The sequence below is a fragment of the Equus quagga genome, chromosome 5 (assembly GCF_021613505.1).
Source record: "Equus quagga isolate Etosha38 chromosome 5, UCLA_HA_Equagga_1.0, whole genome shotgun sequence".
Classification (NCBI taxonomy): domain Eukaryota; kingdom Metazoa; phylum Chordata; class Mammalia; order Perissodactyla; family Equidae; genus Equus; species Equus quagga.
Window position 1 is genome coordinate 63,591,194 of NC_060271.1, and position 12,854 is coordinate 63,604,047.

The 12,854-nt window shown below is 44.1% G+C and overlaps 1 protein-coding gene across 2 annotated transcripts in view; it reads left to right on the forward strand.

Moving 5' to 3' along the window:
• Positions 1-11,469: 11,469 nt before the first annotated feature.
• The window catches only part of FBLN7 (fibulin 7), a 43,543-nt gene continuing 42,158 nt past the window's right edge, over positions 11,470-12,854 (forward strand). For both annotated transcript variants that reach the window (XM_046663166.1, XM_046663167.1), the window contains exon 1: positions 11,470-11,776. In XM_046663166.1, coding sequence (XP_046519122.1) covers positions 11,702-11,776 — 75 coding nt within the window. In that variant the 5' untranslated portion in view covers positions 11,470-11,701. The remainder of the gene's footprint in view (positions 11,777-12,854) is intronic.

Sequence of the window (12,854 nt, forward strand, 5' to 3'; positions counted from 1 at the left end):
AAAAAGGAGAAATAAAATCTTTAAAAAAAAAAAGAATAAAATATTTAGGAATAAGTCTGACAAAAGAAATACAAAACTTGTACACTGAAAACTGAAAAATATTGCTGAAAGAAATTAGATATAAATTGAAAAAAAATCCCATGTTCATGGATCAGAAGACAACATTGTTAAAATGGCAGCATTTCCAAAATTAACTACAGATTCCAATGCAATCTCATTCAGAATCCCAGATGACTCCTTTGTAGAAATTGAAAATTTGATCCTAAAATTAATATAAAACTTCAGGAGACCCAGAATAGCCAAAATAATCTTGAAAAAGAAGAAAAGAAGTAGGAGGACTCACACTTCTCAATATCAAAATTTAGTGTAAAGCAACTTAATCAAGACAGTGTGGTACTGGCACAAAGACAGACGTAGATCAGTGGGATAAAACTGACAATCCGGAAATAAACCCATATAGCTGTGGTTAATTCATTTTCAACAAGCGTGCCAAGAACATTCAAAGGGGAAAGAATAGTCTCTTCAACAAATGGTGCTGGGACAACTGGAGCACCATATGCAAAAGAATGAAGCTGGACTCCTACCTCACAACGTATACAAAAATTAAAATGGATCAGAGACCTAAATGTAAGAGCAAAAGCTATAAAACTATTGGAAGAAAACATACAGGTAAATCTTCACAAACTTGGGTTGGGCAAAGGATTCTTAGATATGACAACAAAAGTGTGAAGAATAAAAAATAAAATAAATTGGGCTTCATCAAAATTGAAAACTTTCACCATCAAGAAAGTGAAAATTTAAACCACAGAATGGGAGAAAATATTTGCAAATCATATATCTGATAAGAGGCTTGTATCTCAACTATATAAAGAACTCAACTATATAAAGAGGCTTTGCCAAACCATAGCTGAAGTAACTAAGTCTAAAAATATCAAATAGATTTTATGTTAAAAAAAAAATAAAGAATTCCTTCAACTCAATAATGAAAAGACAACCCAACCTAAATGTGGCAAAAGATCTGAATAGATATTTCTCCAAGGAAGATCTACAACAGGCCAATAAGGATACGGAAAGTGCTCTCCCTCATTAGTCATCAGGGAAACGCAAACCACAATTACAATGAAATACTACTTCAGACCCATTAAAATGGTTATAATGATAATATTCCTGGGCCAGCCCCGTGGCTGAGTGGTTAAGTTCGTGTGCTCCACCTTGGCAGCCCAGGGTTTCGCTGGTTCAGGTTCTGGGCATGAACATGGCACCACTCATCAGGCCATGTTGAGGCAGCATCCCACATGCCACAACTAGAAGGTCCCACAACTAAAAATATACAACTGTATGCTGGGGGAATTGGGGGAGGAAAAAAAAAAGCAGAAAAAAAAAGATTGGCAACAGTTGTTAGCTCAGGTGCCAATCTTTAAAAAAAAAATAATAATAATAATAATATTCCTTTCTATTCACTATGAAAAAGGAAAATAACTAATATTGGTTAGGATGTGGATAAATTGGAACCCTCATAAACTGCTGGCAGGAATGTAAAATGGTACAGTAACTTTGCAAAACAGTCTAGCAGTTCATCAAATGATTAAACAGTTACCATATGACTCAACAATTCCACTCCCAGGTATATACTCAAGAGATAAGAAAATATGTGTTCACACAAAAACTTGTACACAAGTACTTACAGTGGAACAATTCATAATAGCCACAAATTGGAAACAACCTATCCTTCAACTGATGAACGGATAAATGTAATATGGTATATACACACAATGGAATATTATTCAACTGTAAAAAGTAATGAAGCAGTGATACAAGCTACAACATGGACAAGCCTTGGAAACATTATGCTAAGTGAAGGAAGCCAGTCACAAGAAGCCAAAAATTGTATGATTTTATTTTTAGAAATGTGCAGAATAGACAAATCCATAAAGGCAGAAAGTAGGTTAGCTGTTGCCAGGTATTGAGGTGATGAAGGGATGGGGAATGACTGCTAATGGGTATAGGGTTTCTTTCTGGGGTGATGAAAATGTTCTGGAATTAGATAGTGGTGATGTTTGCACAATTTTGTGACTATACTAAAAAACTCACTGTATTGTACCCTTTAATATGGTAAATTTTATGGTATGTGAATTATATCTCAATTTTATCTCAATTTTAAAATGATATTCAGCGTAACAGAATAAGGAGTAGCTACAAGATATCATTCACAATCTTTGGATACCAGGTACAATCCAAATATAACTAGGCATACCAGTAAACCAGAAAAAAATGATCCATACTGAGAAGACAATGGTTACTGACCAGAGGACACCAGATGGTGAATTAACAGACAAGGATTTTAGAGCAGTAATTATAACTATAGTCAAGAACCCTAAAGAAAAACATCTATAATAAATGAGCAAATAAGCAATCTCAACAGAAAAAAAAATTTAAACAGAAACTACAACAAGGAAATAAAAGGAAATTATAGAAGATAAACATAAACTAGGTGATTTTAAAAAATCACTGAAGGGTTTTAATAGCATATTGAGGTAACAGAAGAGTCAGTGAACTTGAAGCTAGATAAATAGAAAATATCCAATCTTAACTACACAAAGAAGAAATAAAAAGCAAAGAACAGTGCTTCAGGGACCTATCAGACAACAGTGAAAGCCCTGAAATGAAATTGGAGTCCCAAAGGGAGAGAAGAGAGAGAATGGAGAAGAAAAATGTTTTGATTAAATAATGGCCCAAACTCTCCAAATTTGATGAAAGAGACAAATTTATAGCTTCAAGAGCCTATTTGAACACCAATCAGAATAGAATCAGAGAAAACCACACCTAGGCATGTTTTACCTGCAGAAATACAAAGATAAAAATAAAATATTGAAACCATCCAAAGAGAAAAAACCCACTACATACAGATATAATGATAGATACAATGATAGAAATGAATCTGGTCAGTCATCAGAAAGAATGGATGCCAGAGAACAGGCCAATGACATCTTCAAAGTGCTGAATGTAGAAAAAAAAAATGTCAATCCAGAATTTTATACCTAGCAAAAATATCCTTCAAGAAAAAAGTCAAAATAAAGACATTTTTAGATGAATGATATTTAAGAGAATTTGTTGCCATAAACCTACAATACAAAACATGCTACTGGAAGTTCTTCATTCTGAGAGAACTTGAATCTTCAAGAAGGAACGAAGGGCACCAGAAGTTGTAAATACATCTATAAATATAAAAGTATTTTTCTACAAATTTCTTTAAAACACATATGACTAAAGCAAAAATTATAATATCACATTATGCTATTTATAACCTATGTAGTTGTAATACATATGACAACTATAGCATAAGGACAACTATAGGAGTTGATAATTGGCTCATTTGATTGCAAACTTCTTACATTTTATATGATGTGTACAATGTTAACTCTAAGGACACTGTGATAAATTGAGGATGCATACTATGGTCCAAGACAAGCACTAAAAAATTATTATAATAATTGAAAGAGGTATAGCTAAAAAGCCAATAGATAAATCAAAATGGAATTTTTGCTATTTAATCAATTAATCTAAAAGAAAGCAGGAGAAGAAGAACAGAGGAATAAAAAACAGAGGGGGATAAATATAAAACAAACAATAAAATGGTAGGCCTAAATTCAGCAATATCAATAATTATATTAAATCTAAATGGACTAGACGCTTGAATTAAAAGGTAGGGATTTTTCACAACGGATCAAACGGCAAGATTCAACTATATGCTGTCTAAAAAAGGCACACTTTAAATACAAAGACAGGTTGAAGGCTTATAGTTTGAAAAAGACATGCTATGCAAACAGTTAAGTAAGAAGACTGAAGTTATTATATTAACATCAGATACAGTAGACTTCAAAGCAAAGAGGTAAAGAGGGAAGTTTCATGATACAAAGGTGAATTCATCAGGAAATTATAACCATCATAAATGCGTATGCATCTGAGTTTCAAAATACAGTCATATGGCACATAATGATGTTTCAGTCAACAATTGACTGCACATACGATGGTGGTCCCATATAGCCTAGGTGTTTAGCAGGCTGTACCATCTAGGTGTGTAAGTGCACTCTATGATGTTTGCACAATGACAAAATCACCTAACGATACATTTCTCAGAACATGATCCCCTTGTTAAGTGACACATAATTGTACATGAAACAAAAATTGAACAAATTAAAGGGAGAAATGAATCCACAATTTTAGTTGGAGATATTAACATTATTCTCTCAGCAACTGATAGAACTAGGCAAAAGAATCAGTAAAGGGGCCGGCTCCGTGGCCGAGTGGTTAAGTTTGTGGGCTGTGCTGTGGCGGCCCAGGGTTTGGATCCTGGGCACGGACATGACACCGCTCGTCAGGCCACATTGAGGCGGCGTCCCACAACCCCCAACTAGAAGGACATGCAACTAAGATATACAGCTGTGTACATGGGGGGTTTGGGGAGATAAAGCAGAAAAAAAAAAAAAAGATTGGCAACAGTTGTTAGCCCAGGTGCCAATCTTTAAAAAAAAAAGAATCAGTAAAGATATAGAATACATGAATGATTCTGTCAATCACCTTGACCTAACTGGCATTTATAGAATACTGCATCCAACAGAATGTACATTCTTTTCCAGTACACATTGCATGTTCACCTGAGTAGATCATATGTTGAACCACAAAATAAGTCTAAATAAATTTAAAAGGATGGAGAATATACTGAGTGTCTTCTCTGACCACTGTTGAATCAAATTATAAATAGATAATAAGCTATCTAGGAAAAAACCAAATAGGTGGAAATTAACCCAGTTAAGTAACCCATGGTTCAAAGAAAAAAATATGAGGGAAATTAGAAAGCATCTTGAACTGGATGAAAGTGAAAACACTACATATTAAAGCTTGTGGGATGAAGCAGAAGCAGTGCTTAGAGGGAATTTTATAACTTTACTTATATTAAGAAAGAAGAAAGGCATAAAATCAATGATCCACACTTCCACCTTAAGAAGCTAGAAAAAGAAGAGCAGAGTAAATCTAAAGAAATTGAAAGCAAGAAAATAATAATGTATTAACTCTATTTTCTGTATTCTGGTTTTTTTTCAATTATTTTACTGAGGTCATATTGGTTTATAACATTGTGTAATTTCAAGTGTACATTATTATGTATCAGTTTCTGTATAGACTGCATCATGCTCACCACCAAGTCTAAGTTTTATCCATCACCACATATATGTGCTCCTTTACCCCTTTCACTCACCACCCCCCAACTCCCTTCCTCTCTGGTAACTGCTAATCTGTTTTCTTTATCCATGTGTTTGTTTATCTTCCACTTATGAGCAAAATCATGAAATCTTTGTCTTTCTCTGTCTGGCTTATTTTGCTTAGCATAATACCCTCAAGCCCCATTCATGTTCTTGCAAACAGGATGATTTTGTCTTTTTTATGGCTGAGTAGTATTCCATTGTGTATATGTACCATAGCTTCTTTATCCATTCATCAATTGATGGGTTGCTTCCACATCTTGGCTGTTGTGAATAGTGCTGCAATGAACATAGGGGTGCATAAATCTCTTTGAATTATTGATTTCATGTTCTCTGGATAAATACCCAATAGTTGGATAGGTGGGTTGTATGGTATTCCTATTTTTAATTTTTTTTTATTAAGGTTATGAAAGTTAACATCCTTGTGAAATTACAGTTGTACATCATTATTAGTCATGTTGTAGGTACACCACTTCACCCCTAGTGCCCTCCCCCAACCCCCCTTTCCCCTGGCAACCACCAATCAGTTCTCTTTGTCCATATGTTAACTACGACCTATTTTTCATTTTTTGAGAAATCTCCATACTGTTTTCCATAGTGGCTGCACCAGTTTGCATTCCCACCAGCAGTGTATGAGGGTTCCCTTTTCTCCACATCTTGTCCAACATTTGTTATTTTTTGTCTTGGTAATTATAGCCATTCTGATGGGTGGAAGGTGGTATCTCACTTGGTTTTGATTTGCATTTCCCTAATGATTAGTGATGTTGAACATCTTTTCATGCGCCTGTTGGTCATCTGTGTAATATCTGCTTTGGAAAAATATATTCTTGATGATCTGACATCAGGGGCCTTGTTGATTAGGGAGGGACTGCCCCACCCAGGGTTTCCAATTCATAGAGATAGTAAACGACTTGCCTTTGATAGGCATACCAACCAATTTGAAGTCCATGTGACCCGCCTCTTTTTATCCTGCAGTCTGGGACACTATCCCCCTGACAGTCTCTCCAGGGCTAAGTACCAACTGGCTAGGGACCATCCCTCTAGGCCAGAGCCTATTATTACTATAGTGTTCTAATGGTGATTTTTCTATTTTTTACATTTTTCTACATGTATTGATTGTAATTTTTCTGTAAGGAAGAGTTGTTGATTTCCCCCCTTTTATTTACTTGTTCAGTTATTTATTCATATCAGCATGAGCTCAGAGATTTGGATTCCACTGCATGAAACAGAAATCCAACCAGCAACTTAGCAAACAGGACATCTGGAGGTAAAATGGCACAGGGCTGGCAAAGCTCAAGGAAATCATCAAGGCAGTGAGCTCCCTCTACCTTTTCTCTTCTAAAACCTCCATCCTAAGCACTTGACTCCGGTCCTCGTGGTCATAGAATGGCTGCCACACCTCCAGGCATTGGGTCCAATGCTCCAGGCAGAGGGAAGGAGGACAGACACCAGTTGAATCTGTTTCTTTTAATCAAGAAAACAGTGGCTTTCCTGGAAATATCACCCAGTGGACTTCACTTACATCTCATTAGCCAGAACTAGGTCATACAGCCAAGGGAGTCTGAACTAAGGGAGTCTAATTGCAATGGAGTCTGAAGAGGTGGTAGTCAGGGGTATTTTTCTTTTTAAAGATTGGCACCTGAGCTAACAACTGTTGCCAATCTCCTTTTTTTCCCCCTGCTTTTTTCCCAAAATCCCCCAAGTAGATAGTTGTATATTTTAGTTTTAGTTGTGGGTCCTTCTAGTTGTGACATGTGGGACACCGCCTGAATGCGGCCTAATGAGCGATGCCATGTCCGCGCCCAGGATCTGAACCAGCGAAACCCTGGGCTGCCAAAGCGGAGTGAGCAAACTTAACCACTCAGCCACGGGGCCGGCCCCATCAGGGATGTTTTTAACTGGGTACATTAGAGCTCTGAACAAAAATCAGATTGTGTTGGTCAGGGAGAAGACTGGATATTGGGTATTCAATATCCTCTCAGTGCCTTCCACCAGAGATTGTGTGCACAGGCTCAATCGTGTGTATTTCACCTCATGTCCTGTTAGAGCCACAATTCTAGAGGCAAAAATATTTTTAACTTATTGCCAATGGTCACTCTATCAGTCAAAAGCTAAGAGATGGTTTGCTAAAGTTAGGATAACTTGAAGAGGATTTATTTACAAAGATGTGGACGGGATGCAGAAGTACCAACCAGGAGAGAGCCCTATCTCAGGACTACTAATGCGGGGCTGTTACTATCTCTAGGCGAGGTGGATGAGAGGGAGAGAGGCTGCTGGAATTTCCAAGGAGAGAGCTGAGGAGAACAGGTCATCTTGAAAAGAGCAGTGATCTTCTATTAAGGGCCACAGCCAGCTTGACTCAATCTCATGACTTCACTCTTCTCCATCTCGTCTCCCACTGGGCATCCCCACTGGCCAAACCCAACCAGAGGACAGAGAGCAGGCAAGCCTGTCGATGCAGCCCCTGTGGTTGGCCTCTGAGACAGAGTGCAGGGAGGGAAAGGGGGCAGGGGGCATCTGGAAGGGCAGGTAGAGTCACCTGGCAAAGTCATCCTATTGTGAACAGTACTGAGCATGAAATTCTAGACCCAGGAACTAACTTTGACAATTCCTTGGAGGTTATTACAATTCAGCCTAACTTGTATAGTTATGATCTCAGTTTGTAGTCAAAATATATCCTTGAAAAATTACTCCTGAAGCTAATTTTGATATATCTGCCTTAGAAAATATCAGACGTTGTTCTAGGGGGAGAACGAGCCACTTCTCGTGTTTGGTTTCTCCTGCAGCGCAATGCAGCAGAAGTATGCTCTTCGGGATCAGACATACCCAAGCGTAAATCCTGTTCCTCCCAATTACTAACCTGATGTTTGATCTTGGGCAATTTACTGAAACATTCTAAGCCTCCATTTCCCAATCTGCAAAATGGGGATAATAATGGGACCTATTGCCCTGGGCTGTTGAAGGAGAATAAATGAGAACACTCATGAAGTGCTTAACAGAGGGCCTGGCCCGTGGTAGGTGCTCAAGAAGCATTGGTTCCCTTCATATGTTGTCCCAGGATGAGGGACCATCCGAGGCAATTTAAGCAACGTCCCTGTAACTAAGCACCTACTATGTGCCAGCCACTGTTAGGCACTTTATTTTCATTATTTTGAAACTTCATAATAAGTCTTCAGATAAATACCATTTCCACTACATAGGGAAGAAACTGAGGCTTGCAAAGCTTAGAAGAGTTCAAGGCCACACTGGCAGCAGAAAGGGGGTAAGATTGGACCCAGGCATGTCTGATGTCAAGGGCAGTGTGTCCTTGGCTGCATCTGCCACTCTGCACCTTCCAGAGGCATTTGGAAGTCACCGTGAATGGCAGTCACGGATTTGCAACGTTTTCTTCCTCTGGCAGATGTTAACTGGTGTTGGTCTTTAATCATGGCACAATTAAATGTTTTCCTACAGGTTTTCATTTTATGAAATTGGAAACAGTTTCCTAGGGGGAAACGTGTCTTCTAGTGGTCATGACATCATACTCAAGCAGACAATCTCTTCAGAGTTCCGCACAGGGCTGCACAGTGTGGCTGGCTAGGGCTCTCAAGGGAGTGGGAAAGGATGACGTAGCGCCTTACACGGGCCGTGCCTGCAGCTGGCACTGGATAAATATTTGCATGATGAATGAATTGGACTGTCACACACTCGTGCTAGAACACCTCCCCTCGCCGTTCCTACCCTGTTATCCTTTGTTCCTGAGACCCTTTGTAGGTGCTTAGTGGCGGCTGATGACATTAGGAATCACAGATGATGTGGGGTGAAGGAGAGAAAGGCAGAGAAGCACTCCGAATGAGCGGTCAGCAAGATTCAGCCCTAGAGAAGCCCATGAAACCTCGAAGGGTGAGCAATGTGGTGTGGGCACCAGGAGGGACCCTGAGGCCCCTAGAGGACAGCTCTGGTGTGACTGCTTCAGACTGGGTGCTGCTTCGGGTCGAGTCTTAAACAGATTTCTACAGCGGATCTTCCAGTCTCACTTTGCATTCCGACATCACACAGGCAACACGAGTGTATCAGAGCACTCATGCCAGGAGACGGCGATCGATTCTGCCGGAAAACTTTAAAAATATTTTCTTTACATGTATGACCCTCCCCAATCCCCCAACACTCCAGAATATTCTCTTGAAAGCTAAATATTAGAAGAAACAGTATAACCAATAGGCCTATCTTATTAAGCAAAGGTTAAATTTTGGAGCCCTGAATATAGGGCGCTTGGCTTATTTTCACGGTCTGTCCTCTTTTACACAGCCGTGACGCGTCCTGGGCTGCGCAGGGCCTGCCTTGATGACTGCAGGTCAGGGCAGCTGAGGACAGAGAGAAGGGACAGTACTGCTGGGGCGGTGGGACCTTAGAAGGTTAATTCAGACCAGACACCAGAACGCTCAACGGAAGGCAGCCGCAGGACAAGAGTAACAAATGGAAATTAGTAAATAAGGAAAAATAAAAAACCTTGTTGAAACTTAGAAACGCTTGAAAAGTAAAAAAAAAAAAAAAAAAAAAAGTCTATCTTGTAAATAAAATTCCTGAAAGCCCATGATCGTGTACTTGAGAGAAAGGTGGGAGAAGGTCAAAGGCAGGTTGTCCTGGAAACAGCCCAGCTGCACTCCAGACACCCCAAGACCTGAGTTTGCTTCCCTTGGGCAAGAGGCCACCCCCACCCCCACACCCACCCCTCCTGTTTCAGCTCCGTCCTCCGTGAAATCAGGAGTGCCCTCCAGCTTTGTGAACCCATGCAGAGGGCATGAGGAGACAGCAGAAGGCTCGCCTCCTTCTGCCGATGTCTGGCTCCCAGCGCACAGCCAGGACAGGCCTGAGAAGGCCTCCAGGGAGGTGGCCATGTAGACACGGCGGGGGGGGGGGGGAATACAAAATAAACAAGGCCACGTTGACCAGAACGAATCCTTTCGTGGGACAGGGAGTACAAAGAGAGAGGGGGACACTGGGCTTCAGCATAGACGGCAAACACATGAGAGACCTGAGGCAGAAAACCACAGCTCCCACAGGCTGCCCGGACTGGGCCACTGCTGCCCGCTCCCTCCCCCTGGCCAGGGAAAAGCAGCGTTCTGCCCAGGTGTCTCCTCAAGGTGCTGAAGCAGGAATGCAACGCGAGAACCCATAGGCCTGCTCTCCCTCCGCCGGCAGGCAGGGGGCGGGAGAGCACGGGAGGATTTCCCGGGTAATGATGCTCAGGTGGCCAGCTAGCACCATGCCCCATGCTTTTCAGGGGACTCCAACTTTCCTTCCCGCTTTCCGATGGAAGACAGCGCCTGCTCAGAGGCTGCGGTCTTCTGAGCTTCCTTCCTTGAGCTCTGAGTGGGCTCTGCTAAGTGAAATGCGGAAAAGGAAAAACAGATTTGAGGCTTGGCCAGACTTGGTGTGCACCATGACATCTGCTGTATTGCCTTCTGAAAACATTCTTCCAGTAAGAACTTAACGCTTTCCAGGAGCTTGAGGTTGAGACCGTCTGGTTCCTCCCACGGCCCCTGGATGCAGGGGACTTCAGTCTGCTGCTGTCTGCCCCTCCCAGGGGCATTTCCCACATGACTTCAGCAAAGCATCCAACGTTCCGATAAGCCGGCCTCCATTTTAAGCTGAGTTTCTCCTTCTGTCTGGGGAGTGGGGGACTGTAGATTCTCAGTCACCGTGCACGTGTGTCCTTGGACCCCAAGAGCATTATTTAAAAGGTCCCCAGTCTACTCGGATGGAGAACTTAGTCTAACTCGTGTGAAGTTTGCGAAGCCCATCTCCTGGCCAGCTGGTCGTGTTTTCTGAATGCCGCGGAGGAAGGTGTCCGTGCGCCGGCTTTGAAGTAGGACACACCCGGATTCGAATCGCCACTCTGCCACTCGTTGCCGGGTGATGTCAGCCTCAGTCTCCCCAGTTGGGAAAGGGGACGGTCAGCAGCGGCCCCGCCCAGGGGGGGCCCCCAGTCTCCCGCACGCGTGCGGGGCACCGGCCGCGCTGCCTCGGCCGCCCTTCCCGGCCGGGGCCCTAAGGATGCCCGCGCTCGTCCTCGGCGTCGCGCCCGGCCTCCTCCGGGAGCCGCGCGGGTTGGGCGCGCTCCCAGGCGCATTCCTGGCCGGGCAGCCCCTCCTCCTCGGCCTTGGCCAAGGGGCTGGCGCCTCCCCGCCTCGCCGGGACTGTCTCGTGCGGGCGGCTGCGGACGCTCGTGGCCGCGGGTGCTCCAGGGTCGGCGCGCGGCGCACCTGGACCCGAGACTGCGCCTCCGGAGCCCGGCGGCCGGGCTGCGCGCCGGGGCTCCCTCTCCCTCCCCGCCGGAGCCGCTCGGGACCGCGCGGCGCCCTGCGCCCTGCCGGGGCGGCTGCGGCATCGGCTGCGACAAACTGGGCAGCGAAGGCAAGGTTATTTCCCCTTTCCCAAGCAGAAAGGTTCCGATTGGCAAGATGGTGCCCAGCTGTCCCCGCGCGCTCTTCCTTCTGCTGCTGCTCCTCGCCTGCCCCGAGTCGCGGGCTTCCCAGGTCAGTGTCCCTCCCGCCTCTCCCCTGTCCCGCTTGCAGGGGAGGCAACGCCAAGGCCGGAGGACCTGGGCTTGCCCCATTCCACGGGCATGCTCGGGTTGGGGGTTTGGAGCGAGCCTTGGGCTGGGGTTCAGTCTCAGAGAGAGAGGTGTAGGGTCCCCCGTCTGTCACCTCAGCTGCATCGCGGGCCCGGCGTCTGGGAGAACCCGGCTGGTCTAGCCGAGCAGTTGGTGCCAAAGCCTCGGTCCGCTGCGGACCGGGCTCCGCGTGAGAATCGCGGTTTGGAGGACGATCTCCCTAGGATCTGTGAGACGTCCCTCTTTCCTGGGGTCTCCCCACGAGATCCGGGTCGCCCCATTGGGGTAGAGAATGTCCCCTCCCTCCAACCTCCAACATTTAAATTTCGAACTGAAATACCGTTCTTACCACTACCAACTGTTAAACACGCACAGGACTTTCTTAGCAGTTCTCGACGTTTCCAGGCAGGGGAGGCTGGGGTTGTGCAGCGGTCTCCTCTGGAGTCCGCGGGGCCTCAGGTTTGGGACTGCGTTTCTTCCCACACATACGCGCAGCTTGCTGTTTGGTTTTTCTCCCCTTGCCGTTTGTGTTTGTTGGAGTGGCACTGGATTTACTTACCAGACCGGATTCACTTTTATGTTAACCAGTAAGAACTGATGGTTAAAATTAAGGTAAGAATGCAGAGAAAAACACGTCTTCCGAAGGTGAACCTGGAATTGCGGAATTCAGAGGCACCCACCGCCAGACTCTCTCTGGAAGCCGGAGACACCGCCCTCTGTGATGGGCGTGGCCTGTGGGCTGCGGCTGCTACCCCAACAATACCGACCGCAGCAGTAACAGTACCTGAAGGCGGAGGGAAGGAAAGCCTGAGCGCCTGATGACTGCCAGGTTCTTGCTAAGCAACTTCCAGCCTCTTAGTTCTCGGGGTGGCCCTGTGAGGTGGGGACTGTTGTCATCCCATTTTGTGGATGCGAGATCTGAGGCCCAGGGAGATTGTCACTTACTCAAGGTCACGTAGCCAGGAAGGATGGGAGTAAATTTAGTCTCTCTCCAAGTCTTT